Source organism: Sturnira hondurensis, unplaced genomic scaffold, assembly GCF_014824575.4.
Source record: "Sturnira hondurensis isolate 20B ecotype Veracruz unplaced genomic scaffold, ASM1482457v3 Scaffold0021795, whole genome shotgun sequence".
Classification (NCBI taxonomy): Eukaryota; Metazoa; Chordata; class Mammalia; order Chiroptera; family Phyllostomidae; genus Sturnira; species Sturnira hondurensis.
The window spans coordinates 7,730,849-7,748,950 of record NW_028094426.1 but is presented as its reverse complement, the minus strand read 5'-3'; the positions used below and the strand labels follow the sequence as shown (position 1 = coordinate 7,748,950).

General features: G+C 35.2%; 1 protein-coding gene across 2 annotated transcripts in view; it reads left to right on the top strand.

The window, feature by feature from the left end:
• PIK3C2G (phosphatidylinositol-4-phosphate 3-kinase catalytic subunit type 2 gamma) overlaps positions 1-18,102 on the top strand; it is a 268,609-nt gene that overhangs the window by 224,273 nt on the left and 26,234 nt on the right. For both annotated transcript variants that reach the window (XM_037033809.1, XM_037033810.1), the window contains one exon: positions 9,741-9,816. In XM_037033809.1, coding sequence (XP_036889704.1) covers positions 9,741-9,816 — 76 coding nt within the window. The remainder of the gene's footprint in view (positions 1-9,740; positions 9,817-18,102) is intronic.

The window sequence follows — 18,102 nt, the reverse complement described above, 5'->3', positions numbered from 1 at the left end:
TCATAAAGCATGATCAAGGCAACTTAATTTATGTCATTGAAATAAATGCCCTTTTTACATATTCAAGAATGCAGAATGTTGACATCTTAATGTTCTTTGCTAGTTCTGACATTCTCCGAAGGTCGTGTCCATCCACTTATGCTGCGGTCAGGGGCCACCTGAATAAGGCAGCTGTTTGTCAGGGGAAGCGCTGAGGGCGTGGCCAATGGGGCTGCCATCTTTGCATGCCAGGGCTGCCCTGCTGCTCATACTAATGCTGCCTTAAAGACCAAGCATGTTTACGGAAATTGACAAAATATCTAGTAACCATTAAAATGTCAGGCTTCTCCCTCTTCGGCAGAGGGAAGAAAGCACGAAGTGGGAGAGGCTTCTGATTTCTGGTCCCAGTGTAATAGGATGCACGTTGAGATCTGTCTTGACACGGCATCAGACTGCCAATACGGAACTCCTAAACGCATCTGCCCCCAGGATAGGTCGTAGAGAAGTGTTGGCAGGACATGGCGAGGAGAGGGAAAGCAAAGCAGTCAGGTAGGCGCAGGTAGGGAAGACTTGCAAATGGGGAGTTTGGCACAACGAGCTTCAGTGAACATCGTTGCCCACCAAAGTCACTTCGGCAGAGAAAAAAGTGAACAAAACGACCAAACCGGTTGTTCACTTTTCTTCGCATTTCCCCTTTACCAATGTGCTGAATTAAAGTCCGATTGCACAGGCCCCAAGAAAAGATGTGTTGTTGGGGTGTTTTTTTTTCTGTCTTATGTGAATCTCTGTTGGTCAATAGTTAGAGAAAGGAAGGCTGAAGAAATTTTAGGCATGACGTAGTTTTTATCTTGGATGAATCAATGTCTAGGATTTGAACAAACAAAAATAGAGAAGGAAAAGGAGGCATTTCCATGGTCAAACATGAGATACTATTATGAACTTACAGACCCTAGAAATGCTCCAAGTGCAAATGTGAGAGCCATCATTTAGTACTGGACGTCCAAGGAGGGACTACCATTTGGCCCATAATAATTTCATAAGAAAGAAAGCTGATATTATAAGTGTGCCTTCTCCTGAAGTAACACACAACTAATTAATTTAATTTAATTTTGCACAGTATTTAAAGTACAAAAAAAAACTTCCTGAGATGTAAAACCTACATCTCAGTTACCACTTGCTTTTTGCATAGAACAAAATAAAGTAGTGCTATATTAACAAAAGTCAGTCAACAAAATTTAAATGCGTGCACTGGCATGTTGGCTGCCGCTTTCAAAACCTGCTGTCTCAGTCATTCAGCAAATGTTTACTGATTAGCTACACTGTATATTCTCTGTCCAGGGATGCCAAAACAGCACCTAGAGAACAGTTGTTTCAGAATAACTGGAAGAAGTTGTGGATTTTTTTTAAATTTATTCATTTTAGTTGTTATTCAAGTACCGTTTTCTGTTCTGTTTTAAAAAGTATGTTTTGAGGCCCCATCCTTAGAGGTGCTGGTTCCATAGGGAGAGAGAGATCTGGGTCCGTGAGTTGCTTCTGAGAACCCAAGTGATTCAGCTGCATAGCCAAGTTTAGGGAATTCTACTCCAGAAAGCCGGAGGCCGAATCAGACATGGGTGCGGCCCTAAGGAGATACAGGCTTCGTCAGTATTCTGTGTTAATATGTGCCGGTGGCCTCAGGAAGACTAATAACTTCCCACAATGGGTTTTTCTTTTTCTGACTCCTAAGAAACTTCATAGGTCCTACTATAATACTCATTACTCAGATTATATGGGGATAGAATGATAATAATTTGGTAGGGATGTCATCAGGTGTTGATTAATGTAAATAAGCAGAGCAACCTGACTAAGCACTCAGGTTGTCTGTGATACATAATGTGATCAGTTTTCAATTGTCTCCAAATAGATTAATCACAGCAAAAGCTTTATATGTTTCCAGGTGTTGGTGGATTCTTCCCTGACTCAATTTTTCATATTCAAGTAATGAAAAAATATTCTAAGATTAACTAAATAAAACATGATTCCATAGTAAATGTTATATTGAGATTTTTAAAATTTTGTGTTATTGGTATAGTTCTTCCCTTTTCTCATGTACATGGTGGGACAAAAGTAGCTTTACAGTTTTTCACATGGAAAAGAATGCAATAATAATTAGTAAATAACAGTACGAGAATAAACTGTTCTGCATACTCACAACTGTAAACCTACTTTTGCCCCACCTGTACATTAACAAAGGTTTCTACAAAACACTAAAATCTATGAAGTCAGGGATGTAACATAAATATTTTAATTATTTTAACTGTTATGACCAGTTTAGAGGAGGCTGACATTTGTACTCAAGTGTGCTTTTCCAATAAAATAAGAGATTTAAAGTAAATGTATAATATTTATGCTAAGTACTCCTATGATAGTATAGTCCTCATTTCTGGCCCTAGAAAAATTCTTCTAAAAGTACTTTTCTTCTTTCATAGTTGCTTGTCATATGTCAATACAAAAAAATTCTATTATCTCTATATTAAAGCTCACATTCTGTTTTTGGTTATATGACACATTTTTGTGACTATATAAAGGTACTTTGTATCACTGTATATAACTTTGTAAAGATTTTGTAATTTTTATTGAGCACTTACTACATATAAAACACTAGCCTTAAGTTGGTTGTAAAGAACAAATTGGAGAGATTAAAATAATGCAATACACACTTTACTCTCAATGAATTTGTAATAGAGTGGTGAATAAAACATGAACATAAATAATACATGGCAGTGGGTAGAAAAAAGAAGAAAGGAAATAGAAGATGCAGCTTCAATATGAAACTGGGCAACCTTAACTCACTAAAATCAAATGTTGTTATGGGTTCTTCCAGGGGCATTCTCAATTATAAGAAATCTTTTTGCAAGGAAATGAGATAAAGAGGTTGCTTTTAAAGTCCAGTAGTAGGTGATCAGGTGTCAGAGTCAAGTTAGATGGGAGAGAAGTCTGGGGGTTGGTGTAAAGACACAGAGCAGCCCAGATAGAGGGATGCTTGTGATTCTCTGAGACTGTCTCCCTCGTCTCTTCTCTTCTCTCTCCCTCTCTCTCTCTCTCTTTCTCTCACACACACACACACACACACACACACGATCTGTCCATTAAAAAAATAAACGTAAATGAAGGCCACAGTTAGGCACTATCCCAATATACCTTCTAATGAGATGGCATCGGTTTAGACTTCCTTGTCCCATACCTACTTGGCTTGTGTCTGTTTAGTCTGCATATTCACCTCTCTCAAAGTGATAGAAACTTCCTTTATCTTTCAATGTTTGTGGTCTCATTCTACAAATTATACTTTTGATAACAAGAATTACTTTTCCTTCTTTAAATTCTGATCTGAACTGAATAATATCTGTACACAGGTCAATATAAACATATAACAAATGCTATATAAATGGTTGCAGAACCAAAACAAATGTGTACATTTGAGTTTAGCTGAGATATACAAATAACAGTTGTTTCTAAAATTTTAAGCCACTTTAATGGTGATTTTTATCTCTTCTCCTATTGTTGCAAATTTCTAGAAATCCCTTAAGATAAGAAATTATTGCTACCTATAGTTTAAGCAATGTTATGCTTTTAAAGCAGAAATCAAATGTCAAAATAAATCCAAATGGGTAAATCCTCTCTTAATGGTGAACATATGTCCCTGTTCCCTGCTTGCTACACCCAGATGTTAATTACTGCATTTGTCACTACATTGCTCTTTTCTTATTTGGAGCTGGCTGTGATTATGCTGAAGGCAGAATGAACATCATACGTGTACCATCAGTAAAACCAAGGGTATTTTTCAGAGTCTGGTAAAATGCTGATGACATTTTAGAACTAAAATTATAGAAGACTCTTTAGAAGTTCACTGTTCTTCATAGTGTCAGTTTTCCCTGTAACTCCAATCTGAATATAATGGGTTGAACTACATTAAAGACTGGACATTCTGACAAAGTACTTTATGAAAATGGCAATAAAATACGATTACCGTTCAACTTTGACTTAAAACTCTTATGTGAATTCATTGTTAAATTCACATTTTTATAGCACTTCACCATGCCAGAGAGATAGACTTAGCTTATTGTTTTAACTCACTAAATTAAAATTGCAGCCAATTCTAGATGTGGGCTGGCCAGTTAATAAATGGCTATTCATAATGTGTTATTCTAAAGTAAGAAAAAATGATTTTAGTGTTAGATTACATTATTTCTGATCTTTGAAACAACTTTCATTCTCTGTGGTCTCTGAGAACAAGAATATGTGCTTATGAAATAGAAAAAAAACACAGGTTTCAACAACTTTGAATTGCTCAACTCTCAAAAAATCAACTGTTTTAAATTACAAATGACTAAATAGAATTGGTAAGCAAACTATTGATTAAAGCTCTGAAATGAACAAAATATAAGCTAATGAAGATTTCATTTTAAATTGGTCAACTGCCTTTCAAGTTGGTTCTTTATTGAATGCATTTTTAATTTGAAAACACATTATTATACATCAGTATCTCATATTTGTCAGATGAATATGTACTCTAGCAAAGAAAAATATATATAACCTCAGAAGGCATTTTAATATAGCCTAATGCTTTGACATGGACCATTGATATCAAAGACCAGCAACTTTAGAGTCTCCATGACAAATGCTAAACTAGTTTATTTACTAGTTTATTCATCAAATATATAATGTGCTACATAGGAAGGATGCTTCCAAGTATTTGACAACTGTTAGGGCACAGGCAGTAACCAATCATGATGAGGGCCAGTGACTAACCCACCTTTATGGCCATACAAGCTTGTGTTGATCTGATATCTGCTGTGTTGGGAGGAAGTGTAGGAGGAACATTAAGAAACAGGAGCAATCAAGAGTTTGGATCTACATGCACTAAGTCGGTGTTGCCTGTAAGACTTTAAATAGAGATGTCAAGTAGAAAGTTAAGGTCTTAAGGAGGAAAGAGAGATCGGACATATAAACAGTGAAGTTGTCGCCAAATAACTATTTTTCAAAGCCGTAATACTGAATAATATTATTTAGGGTAGTATGTAAATATTCAAAAAGGTCTGAGGACTAGACCATGTAGCACATCAATTTATTTTTTCTTATTGTTCAATTACAGTTATCCCTATTTTCCCCCATCACTCTCCCCTGCCCCACCCACCCCCGCCTCTCATGTTCAGTCCTGCCCACCCCCAGCTGTTTTCGTCCATGGGTCCCTTACACGTGTTCCTTGACTACTCTTTCTCTTCTTTCTCTCGTTATCCACCTCCCCCCTTCCCTCTGGTTCCTGTCAGTTTGTTCTTTATTTCAGTGTCTCTGGTTCTATTTTGCTCCCCTGTTTGTTTTGTTGATTAGTTTCCATTTAATTTCTGTGATTCTGTTTCTGTTCTAGTTGGCTGCTTATTTTGATTTTGTTTTTGCTTTTTAGGTTCAGTCGTTGTTAGTTGTGAGTTTGTTGTCATTTTACTGTTCATAGTTTTTGATCTTCTTCTATTTCTTAGATAAGTCCCTTTAACATTTCAAAAACAAAAACTAAGCAAACAACTAGAACAGGAACAGAACCAGAGAAATAGAGATCACATGGAGGGTTTTCAGTGAGGAGGGGGAGAGTGGGGGGAAGGTGCAAGGAATAAGGAGCATAATTGGTAGGTACGAAATAAACAGGGGGAGGTTAAGAATGGTATAGGAAATGGAGAAGCCAAAGAACTTATGTGTACAACTCATGGACATGAACTAAGGGGGGGGGGACGCTGGAGGGTTGGGTGGTACAGGGCAGAGAGAGGAGAAAGGAGAGACAAAAATTTGGAAAACTGTAATAGCATAATCAATAAAATATACTTAAAAAGAAAACAGAAGAAAAGCAAGGAGACATTTGCAAGCAGCATGCCTACCCCACCACCAGTCTAGGATTATAAAAGGGACTAGAGAGAGCATAACTGGCATTTTGGAGACTTAAAGAGAGAGCAGAATGGAGTGTTCAGAAAATACAGTACATCGAGCATATGAAGGATTTTGCTGATAACATTCTCCGAGTATGGCTGCTATTCTGTCTTTCCTCCACAATAATGTACTTTCATCCTTCTAGAGAAAAAAAAAATCTGGTCATGGTGCTTTTCTGCTTAAAATCCTCCAGTAGGCCACAGTAGTTTTAAGCTTATGCAGAAGACCAGCATACTCTAGGACTCCTGAGAAGCCACCTCTTGTGGCTTCTACCACCTCTCGTACCTGTTCCTCAGATTACCTCTTCACACCCATAGGCCATCGGCAGTAGTAACACAGGGGGACCTTGTCCCTGGACCATGTTTCTCCTCTAGAATAAAACCAATATTGTTACATTGAAGAAGTAGCATTTCGTATGTTACCCACACCTGAAATTACAAATGAGGATTTCATGGCTATTACAGTGTAAACACAAGGGAATAATTAGCTAGTGGTGACATTTCGGACACTAATTGGGGCGATATTCTGCCTACTGTTGAAGTTTGATAACCATTGGGTGGTTAGAGCAAAATGTTGCCAAATAAGAATAATTGACTAGTTGTCAACGAGCCAAAGAAGGTCAAGTTTCCTTCACCATTTCTGCCCAGACTGAAATTTAACTTTAAACTGAAAAAATCCACCTTGTTTTGGTCAGCTCCTTGATTATGATCATAGATATATTTCTTGAGGATAAATTTTTATTAAGCAGGATCAAAAAAGATCTATACATAGAGATCAAAATTGGTCATTAACTGATTTACAATAATGCAAAAAACTGCTCTAAAAATATTTTCATTAAAAAAACCAATGTGTTCTATATCTTATGAAGAAATTGTTTCTGTTAGCAAATACTTACTGAGCAAAAATACTGTATTAGGCATGAGTTGAATGAATGATGATCTCTGTCCTGAATAGCACATCGACCAGGCTAACCAGAATAGAGGGCACATGAGAAACCTTGGGTGCATGGGCGGATAAGGGCGGATGCATGGAGAAATGAGTATGTATGTAGGGAGACATGGAACATGACATACTTCAGGAAATAAATATAATACAGCATAATTTATCATAGTGTACTAGAAGAGAAATAGTAATAGGTAAAGATAGTGAAATGAACAAGATCCCAATTAAGGAAGGTCTTATAAGCTTTGTTAAGCAGCTGATTTTTTTTTTTCTTAAGAGCCATAGGGAGCCACTGCCAGCTTTTAAACTGTTACCTATCAGGATTTTATTTTGAAAGTTTAGTTTGGCAATTATGTAGAGACTAGATTGGTGTAAAGGGCATCAGGATAAGAGTAGGATCCCCTGCTATAGGGGGATGAGAAGGGACAATAGGTGAGAAGGGACAATACTAGACCTCAGAAGATGGCAGGATACCTGGAAGAAACAAGTAGGTGACACATTTGTGAGGTGAAATTTATAGGATTTAGCAATTAATTTTACATGTGAGGTAAGGAAGGATGGAGAATCCAAAAAGATACTATTTTGAGCCTGGACACAGAAGTAGCAGCATAAGGAAAAGAAAATGCACTTAGTGGTGCACTTTGGGGATTTTGATTGTCCCTAGAACAGTCGAGGGAGCCAATAAATAGGTGTTTTGATAGGGAAGGCTGAGGCTCAGGAGAACAGTCTGGCATAAAGGTTTACATTTGTTGGTTGTTATAGAAACCACCAGAAGACAAAACATCGCCTAGAAAAAAAATGTGCTAATGAGATAGATGGACATGAGAGTGAGGGACTCTAGAAGTTAAATCATAAGCACAAAAAAAGGAGAGGGATCCAGAAAGGAAGTCTAAGAAGAGACGATAGAACAAATGGAAGACAAAGTGGAAAGACATCATAAGCAAATAGAGAGTGTTTCACTAAAAATAGAGTGTCCTTATAAGTCAAGAAACTCCCCATTGGATTTGGAGAAAGAGAATGTTAGAAATTATGGTAAGAGCATTTCACTGGACAGTTAGTGGTAGACGTGGTAGGTTACGAAGCGAGTAATCATTGAAGAAACAGAACCCGTGGGAGTGCTAACCAGTCTCCCCATGACTTTGCCTGTGTCGAGGAGAAAATAACACAGGATCGTAAAACTGCATTACTGACAAGATATAATTTATGTGTGAGTATACTTTGTTTGATTTGATTCACCGTTTGTTAGTTGTTAAAGTGGAGACTGTTGACCCCACTTTACTCTGCTGAGAAAGAAAGAAAGAAGATGAACATTAACCAAAGTATAGATTAGTATCTTCTGCAACATTCTTGGAGGAAGGAATAGAACCCTGGTTATAGACAGATGAAGGAATCAGCATTGGATAGTAGCTTAGTTTTCTAAGATACCAAGCATCACAAATTACGTGCCTTAAACAACAGGGCTATATTTTTCTCATGGTTCTGGAAACTGGAAGTCTGAAATCAAGGTGTCTCCAATGCTGGTTTCTCCTGACGGCTGTGAAAGAAGATTCTGTTCCACACCTGTTCCCAGGGCTTGTAGATGGCTGTCTTCTCCCTTCATCTCTTCATATCATCTTCCCTCCATGAGTGGCTCTGTTTAACATTCCCCTTTTTAAATAGACAATGGTCATGTTGGATGAAAGGCCCACTCTCCTCCGCTGTGAGCTCACCCTAACATAACTATGCCTGCAATTACCTTATTTCTAAATATAGTCACATTCTGAGGTACTGTGTGTTAGTACTGCAACGTATGAATTTGGAGGGAACACAATTCAACTTACAACAAGTGGAAAGAGAAGCCCTTTCACTATAACAGGAAGGAAAGAGAAAAGATGGCTTTGTTGAGTCTCTGGGTTTGGTGGCAGGGAATTTAAGAATTGCCCTCTGCCTCTTATTTGCTGTAAAGTAGAAACAAAATCATCACTGGAGGAGTCAGATTTGGAAGTTTATGTTTCCTCGGGGAAGTTTGAAAGAGCCATTACGTGCAATAAGAAAGAAGGGTGGCAAGGGTCAATGTCAGGCAGCTTTGACATCAGCCTATGACAATCCGTGGAAGTAATCAATTATTTAGTGGTGTCCTTCAGATAATAAGGTCAGCTCTCATGGGGAGGTGCACTTAAAACAAAATGTGTGGCAATTTAACTAAGAAAATGCTGCTGTCAGGTTTACCAGTTAGTTCATTCATTTGGGGCCTAGATTAAATCTCAGTTCACTTGTGATCATTCCAGTTGTAACAGAGAAGCACACATAACTAGAATTTCTATTAAAGCACTTGGTATAATCTGTTTCCTCCACTAGATTGTATTGTGAAGGGGGGAAAGCCTTATGCATCTTACTGGTTTTAAATATCCCCTACAATTCCCTGATGCCACCGGTGTGGTCAGTACTCAGTGAGCGTTCTTAGAATAGAACCTTGAGGAGTAATGGTTGCTCATTAAGTGAACATGTATGTCCTACTGAGATTAATTTTTTCCAAAGGCCCAGCTAAGGGTAGACATTTTCTATACAAGTAAGGTGTGAGATTGATGTGTAATTGTAGAATTCAAGGATGTAAACACAGTAAACTCCCAGAGCAGAGCACACTTGATCTTCTTAAAGAAATGTGAAATAAGCAGACATCCAAATTTATAAAAGGTTAGTTTAACTTAGGGTAAAACTACAGCATTGACCTAACAAACTTACTAACGTATTTTTCCTCTTTATGGAATCTATAGTAGGTATCAACAAATAATTGTATATTTTGGATCAATATTTTCATGTATCAATATAAATGAGCAATAAGTAAATATAAGATATTAAGAAAGACTGTATTTTGTCTTGATTTCCAGAGTGACTGCATTCTTCATTTTTTCCTCTCTGAGCCTGTGCAACAAACACTTGAAGAATCATCATCTTTGTTCCTAGGCAAGTATTTTTTATCATTATTACTATGCAAAATTACTGAGTTTAGATATAATTGTGCAAAAATGTCACAACTCTAATTTTTTTCAATTTGTGAATTAAAATTTTTTAAGAGTGAGGATTTAAGAGTCTTTTCTAACCATTTCCAAAGTTTTATAATATGTTCTTCAATTTCTATTACACCCAGATGTGTTTGTTCAATTATGATAACTACACAGTACTATATTATTAATTCACTTCAATTAATTGTGCACTGAGATGGAATTTCACGTCAGAAGCAAAGTCCCTGATTTCCTATGTAGCTACGTCATTCACTTTCCTCAGCATCTCAGGAAGCAACACGGCCTTCCAATACTAATCCTGGTCTTTATGTATCACAAGATTTGCAAACTCATAATGTGTAGCCTTCCGTCTTTATTTTATTCAATCTACCTTCTGATTCTCTACCTTAGGATTAGGCCCATCTGTTCATCACCTCTGCTTGTGTCTGACATTCTAGCTACTCCCTATTAGGTGTGCGGTTCTGTGTAGCCAGATCGGATTGTATAGTGTAATTGTGTATTAAGTTGTATATTCTGTCAGACTGAAAATAACCTTAAATCAAGGTTTCTACTTCCTCACTATATGTTGCTCTGTGCTCAAAAATCCTGAATTGATATACAAGAATTGTGCCTCTCTCATTCCCCCCACATCCCTAAGATACTTTTCTATATAACCAAACCACAAAAATATTAAAAATTAAAGCAATTTCTTATATTCTATAGCACATATCTAAAAATAATAATATTTTTTTTGTTTTTATTGTCATAATCCCCAAATATTTGATATCTTCTTTTTAAAAATACCATTGCTGGGGAGTACTTTTAAAATCAATGTTTATAAACTCAAAAAAACAAATTACAAAAAACATAGTTTTAGATCGCTAGAGATGTCAGACTTTAAAAAGGTACTAGGCTGACCTCTATTTCTCATTAAAGTCCTTCATAAAAACTGTTTCTCTGTTTCAAAATAATGTGGCTCACTATCAGATTTTTAATGTTGCTTACAGTATTACTTCCTAGTAGCATGTTCTGAAATATATATATGCACACAAAAAATAAGACTATTATTGTAAAAACAATGGCTTTTATTGGCTTTTTGAAAATTCTTTTTTGGGTTTATTTCCAACTACATTACACAATATTCATGACTTATTCTGGCAGTTATGATCAACACAATATTTGAATCTTAATAATTTTAGATTCAGGCTGCCTATGAAATATAGTCTATTATCTTAAAACAACAGAGCCATCTAAGCAGAACATGCAAATCATTACAACAAACAAGGATTAACAGAAAGCCGTTCCTTATATTTTTAAAATCATTTTCTTTGGTATTTCTGAACCCATAGTATGTGCATTATGGGACTTCAGCTGGTCCCACACAATAAGCACAAAGATTTCCAAAGCACTGTTCTTGTCAGCTGAAATTCTGAGCTTATGTTGTTCAATTATTACAGGATTAAATTATTCAAGTATATTAAAATACTGGTTTACGTAGGATGACCTTAGCAAAAATAGAAGACTTTGCCATCTTACTACCCTTACTAATAACTATAGAGACTGGATTCTGGGTACCCATGTATTCAGGCACATGACGTATAAATATCATATTAGTAATGATTTGTAATACTGGGTCTGGAAGATATTAATATTCCCTTGCCCTGACTCACTAAGTAAACAAGCCTTGGTATAAAATTTTTAAACAATGTTTTTTTCTCAAGTGTCCAGCCTGTTATCTCTCTGCTCTACTTAACATTTTCCTTGGCTTCCATTGCCCTGAGTGCCAACACCACGGGCCTGTGACCTATGCAGTCACACAGGGCACGGTGCTTAGAACTATCCTGTACTTGTTCAACACTCTGTGGTCGCTATCTTGAAATTATTAATAATTTTGATAAAAGGGACCCTACATTTTTGTTTTGCGTGTTTGTTTCACTGAGACTCACAAATTAGGTGGCTGCTCCTGCCCTTAGAATAAAGACCAAATTCCTCATGAGGGCGTAATCCAAGCACCCACCAATTTCCCTTCTCCGTCTAATGCCAGGCCCCTTCCCATCTTGATGTTTGTCTTTTTTTAGTTCCTCAGTACCTCACAGATGCAATTTTGTCTGCCTGGACCACCTGACTCCTAGTCCACCTTCTCCACCCTTTATTGCAGCTTTCAGATCTCATTTCAATGGCCCTTGCTTTATACCCCTATCTTGTGTTGAGATACCTACAAAGGCATCATCCACATATGTATGGCTCACCATTGTATCCCCAGAGCTTAGCACAGTGTCTAACCTACTCTAGATGCTCTATAAATACTTACTGAATAAATGATTGAAGATAGAAAGAACAACAACGAAAGACACATGGATGTTCTCTACCATGGTAGCTTGTTTTTATTAAAAGGACCTGAGAGAAGAAACCAAAATCCAAAATCATGCTACTCCTCTCCAATGCCTCCCAAACACAAGAATTCTCCTGAAATATCACCTGGAAAAAACTCTACAAATTATTACATTAAATATTATGGACACCTTACTCAACCAAAGCATTAACCAGAAAGTTTCTGGATTTTATCTTATGTCTTCTTTAACTCTCTAATGACATGATCATCTATACTCTACCCAGATTAATGTGCTCCATGCCAAATAATACCTCGACAAAAAAAAATAAAACTATTCCTCCTCCACCAAGGCACCACTCTGACACACAGAAGATAGATTTTTGTTGAAGTGCAGAAACAATAGCATAGGTAATGGACTAGAGCATGATCAAAGACCATGATCTTGTCAGGGTCAGAGGACAAATTAATGAACATGTTTAAATGCCATAGATAATTACAAAGGATTGCAAACAGGAGCTTTCAATCATGACTTCACATCACTACCTCCAATTAGAAATGTTAATTAAAAAGGGAACTTCAAGCCACCCAGTCTTGATGGCAAGATCTCTCCCGTTCATGTTCTCGCTACTCGCTCTGTAGGTTGAAGTAGGTTACCCAGGTTTTCAGTTTAAATTGTGATGGTATGAAAAGACAAGAAGTGAATGGCTAGGACTGCTTTGATGTTATTACATGTATTAAGTTGGTTTTGAAACTTTGATTTGAAAGCTTTAAAATGTGATGCATTTTGTTATATAATCTCATGTTTTTAATCACAAACTTATCTTAGACTTTTACTTGTGGGTTATGTGGGAGGGAAAAGATAAAAAGAAAATGAGACATAGAGGAATTTCTCTAATTGCTTCATTTCTGGGCATCAGAGGGCATTGCTGAAATCTAACAAATCAAGAAATAAAAAATCTTTGCATATGCGATATTACTATTAGCCAAGGAAAATCACAACATTGAATATAATAGAGTGGTAGATAAAAGCAGAGTGTGAAAGGTTATGCACACTAATTTTCTCTTTGCTTCTATTAGGAAACAAATGTTATTGAGAGAAATAAAAGCCTAAAAATATTAAATAAAAGTAATCACTAGATCAAAGGTAAAAGCTTTCCTGACTATCACAAGTACATAAAAATAAAAACAAATTACTTAGTAATTAAAACTTCCTTTAAAAATCATAAAAACAAAAATGTTATGTTTCTTTAATAACATAAAACAGTAAAAATATAGAAGAAAAGATCTTCATTATATTAATAAATGAGCTTGTCTTAATATTAATAAAAAATTCACATTTGGAAGTAAAATTTGGCATAACACTATATTTTATGTAAAACACAACTTAAATAATTTTAAAAGAATTGAAACTTAAAATACAGACATAGTTAAATTGAGCAAATGCAAGGACATGGAAACCAGAGGTCACAATTTTAATAAAGGTGAAACTTAGGCAAAGAAGCATTGAATTAAATAAGAAAGAAGCTTTAAACTATAAGTACAATTCTCCAGAAAGATTTGTGCAGTTATGACTACATGTAAAATATATGACAACAACATGTAAAGCATAAATCATGAAAAATATAAGGAGAAATACACAAAAACACTAGTGAAGGAAATTCAAATTCACTTTTCTTGACTTATGAAAGAATAAGTGGAAAAGCAGAAGTAAATACATAGAAAAACTAAATAGTTAAATTAATAAAGAAAATTGATTAATTTATATCAGACTTTTTATCCTGAAAATGGAGAATATGTTGTATCTTTAAGTACTCACAAAACTTCCAAGAAAGCAGATTATGTATTAGGCCACAGAGGAAATTTTTTAAAATTAAAAAAATAGAAACATATAGACTTTTTTTCAAGCATGAGACAACAAAGTGATAAATTAATAGAAAAATTCAAAGAACTAGAAGATACTTAAATTTGGAGACTTAAAAACATAATCTCACTTGAACAACTCTTGGATCAAAAGGACTTACAAACCAAAATTGCAAAATTTCTAACAGCTGTAATGAAATACCACGTCAGAAACCATGGGAGAAAGATAAAGCAATGGTCACAGGAAAATTAGAATAATTGGTATAAGAGCCACAAGGGAAAACAAAATAAATGGATATAGATAAAGGCAGAGATTAATGAGTTAGAACACCAAAAAAGTTAAAATAAATTAATCTGGAAGTTAAAAGTAAGCAATAAAATAATCAAGCCACTAATATAATAAAAAATTGGAGCAAATTCAAATACACAAAATACAAAAGGAGAAGCAAGAAGTAACCATAGAAATAGGTGAAATTGAAAAAAATGTAAGACTACTTTTTAAACTCTACAAAAATAAGTTAGTAGATCTGTCTGAAATAGTTTACTAGAAAAACACAATTTACTCACCCCAGAAAATATCATTTGATGCAATAGGTAAAAAAAGCTTCAAGAAACAGCCCTAACGCAATGCCAAGTTCAGATGATTCCCAGAGGGCATCTACCAAAACTTTTAAGATAATTTCACTGTAATCTAAATAATTCCAGAACAGAGAAAGATAAGGAAACTTTTCCATATTATTTTTATCAAGCACATAAAGTATGCCAGTAGCTTCAAGGATTACAAAAATTGTTAAATAAAAAAGACAAAAAAAGAAAAAAAGAAGAAATCACAAGCTAATCTCACTGAATACCAATTAGAAATTCTAAATGAAATGTTAGCCATAATAATTCATCAACACACTAAAGGAATATAATTCACTTTGATCAGAAATGCAAGACCAGTTCAAAATAGGTACGTATACATTGTATATAATTCATGGTATTATGTTAATAAATTGAGGAGAAAATCATATGGTCATCTGATAAATTTCAATGAACTTTCTAGATAAAACACTAAAATAAAAAGCAATGGGTAATTCCATAACATGAGAAAATATATATATCTATGTCGGCTATCCAAAGACTGCCCCAGGAATGACAGAGAAACGGTGCGAACCTGTTTCCACTGAAATACAAAATAAGGCACATGCCTTGCTGAAAGCACTAGCCAGTGTAGGGCTCACTCCTTCATGTCCTTCAGGCCTTTGCTCGGATTGACCTTCTCAGTGAGAAGGACCCTGATCATCCCATCTCAAATTGCACCTGTCTTATTCTGGTAGGCCCAATGCCTTTATTCTGTTATGGAATTTTTAAATCATTTATCATATTCAGTATATTACAATGTTCTCTTATTGTGTTTATTGATTTTTAATATTTTCCCTTACTACTTTAGAAATGCCAAGAGGAATTTTTGTCTAATCTGTTCCAAAGACCTAAAACAATACTTGTTTCATAAGACATCAATAAATAGTTGCAAAATGACTAAATGAAATACAAAAATAAATTAAAGCATAAACTTTGGCAGAGAGAAAACAAAATTAACATTGTTTGCCAGTTATATTTTATACCTAGAAAAATAAAAATCAACTAAAAATCGGTCTCAAATGATAGACATAAAATAAAGATCTCATTTACAAAAGCACAGAAAAACCCACTAGAAATAAATTTAATAGGGAATGTGCAAGACAAAATGAAAAATAAAACTTTAAAAACAACACTAAGGAATTGGAAATATACCCTGAGCAAATGGGAAGAAATAGCATGCTGGGAAGATTCAACATCATAAAGATGTCAGATGTTTCCAATATAATTTTTAAATGTAGTTTTAAATATATTCATAGTTTTATTTTTAAATAGATAAACTAATTCTACAATTCATAACAAAGAAGAGCCAGGAAAATGTAACAAGAGCAGATAAAAGAGTTGAGACTAATCCTACCATGTATTAAAAACACATTTCAAAGCCTCAATAATTAAAATAGTGTGGTATTAGCACACAGATAGATGAATACATGGGACATAATAGAGTGTCCATAAATAAAGTTAAATACATTCAGGAATTTAATATATGGCAAAACTAGTGTGGGAAAATTCAATAAGTATTTTGGGGGTGGCATGCTTTCCATGTACGACAGGATAAAGGCCAAAGGGAGGACAGATTCTAAATGTAAATAATGGAAACATATATGTGACAAAGGAAACGTGGGGAAAAAATATTTTATAATTTTGGGATGAGCTATTTTAGCTGTGACTACAAACCCAGAAGTCATAAAAATCCTGCCTGATATAAAATTCTATGGCAAAATTAAAAAAGGTAAAGATAAATGCAAAATGGGTAAAATATTTGCAGTTCATCACTGACGAAACATTGGTTGTATTACACATAACTATCTTAGAAATTGGTAAGAAAAGGACCAACAACCAAACAAAAAATTATGAGAAGATAATTCACAAAAAAAGAAGAAAATTCAAGAGGCTGTTAACCAAATAAAAGGATCCTCAATCCTACTCATAAGAAACATGCAAATTAAAATTGCCATTTTTTCTGATACCATTTTTAATTCATCAGGCTGGCAGAAATTCAAAAATTTAATTAACAAGCTTGGATACAAATCAGCAAGCACTCTCATATACTGCTGGGGTAATGCAAATTGGTACAACCTCTGTGGAAGGCAGTTTGCAACATTTATCAAAATTACAAATGTGAATACCCTTGACCAGCAATTCTCCTGTTAGAAATACATCCTATGATTCTTGTGCACAGGTAAAATGACACATATACAAGCTTATTCATTTCAGCCTGGTTTCTAACAGCTGGAAACACTGGAAATATCCCACTTACCTATCAATGGGGAACTGGTTAAATCATTATGGTTATTTCCACATAATAGAATAATATGAAGTTATATTTTTAAAATAAGATTTGTATTATTTATATGAAAATATTTCTAAGATCTTTGTGTAGAATAGTAAATATGCTATTCCTTTTGTGGGGCAAAAGAAAAAATACTCATATTTGCTTACATGGAGATACTATGGAAGGATATGGGTCCCTGTGGAGGGGTATATGAGAAACTAAGAAAATAATGTGTGGGAACTAGTTGGACAGGTGTTAGGATGGGAGAAAGACTATTTACTGTATACTTTTAAAATACATTTTTATTTTTGTTTTTTTTAAGATTTTATTTATTTATCTTTAGAGAGGAAGGGAAGGAGAGAAGGAGAGAAATATCAATGTATGGTTGCCTCTCATGAGTCCCCTCCTGGGAACTGGCCTGCAACCCAGGCATGTGCCTTGACTGGGAATCAAACCACGATCGTGTGGTTCGCAGGCCCAAGCTCAATCCACTGAGCTACACCAGCCAGGGCACATTTTTAGTTTTGAATCACATAAATATATTATCACCTGAAACATATTACATTTTCAAATACTATTTTAGCTTTAATGGACACATTATGCATAATAAGTGCTGTATTATTAGCCACTGTGGAGCCATGCATTCAAGCATTTCAACGCAATCATCCTTAAGATCACGAATATTTTAAGAATTTCTGGGTTACTATAAATAACTTGATTGAGCATGATCAGATCATCCAGACTAACTGGAAGCAAAAAATTAAAATGTCTTCTTGTCCATATGAGGTTATTCTCAAAATTCTCCCTCTTTGGATTTTTTACTTAAGCTTTTCTCTTAAGTTATTGCCCCTTGTTTGCCCCTTTATACCATAATGTTTAAAAACATAGGCTTTAGATGTTATTTAACCCTGTGCCATTTGTTGTCTGCGTGGCTTTGGACCTAGTGCCTCAATTTCCTCGTGTGTAAAGTAGAAGTAACACAAACTTTATAGATTTGCTGTGAGAACTTAATGAGTTCAGGTACACAAAGCTCTAAGCCTGACGTTTGCCATAAAGTAAGAGTTCGAGAAGTAATGAATCCCTTTACTATTACCACACTGTTCCCTAAGACTTCCTAGTGGCCTGAATTTTTGCTGGGCTCTGAACTCTGGCAAGTGTTG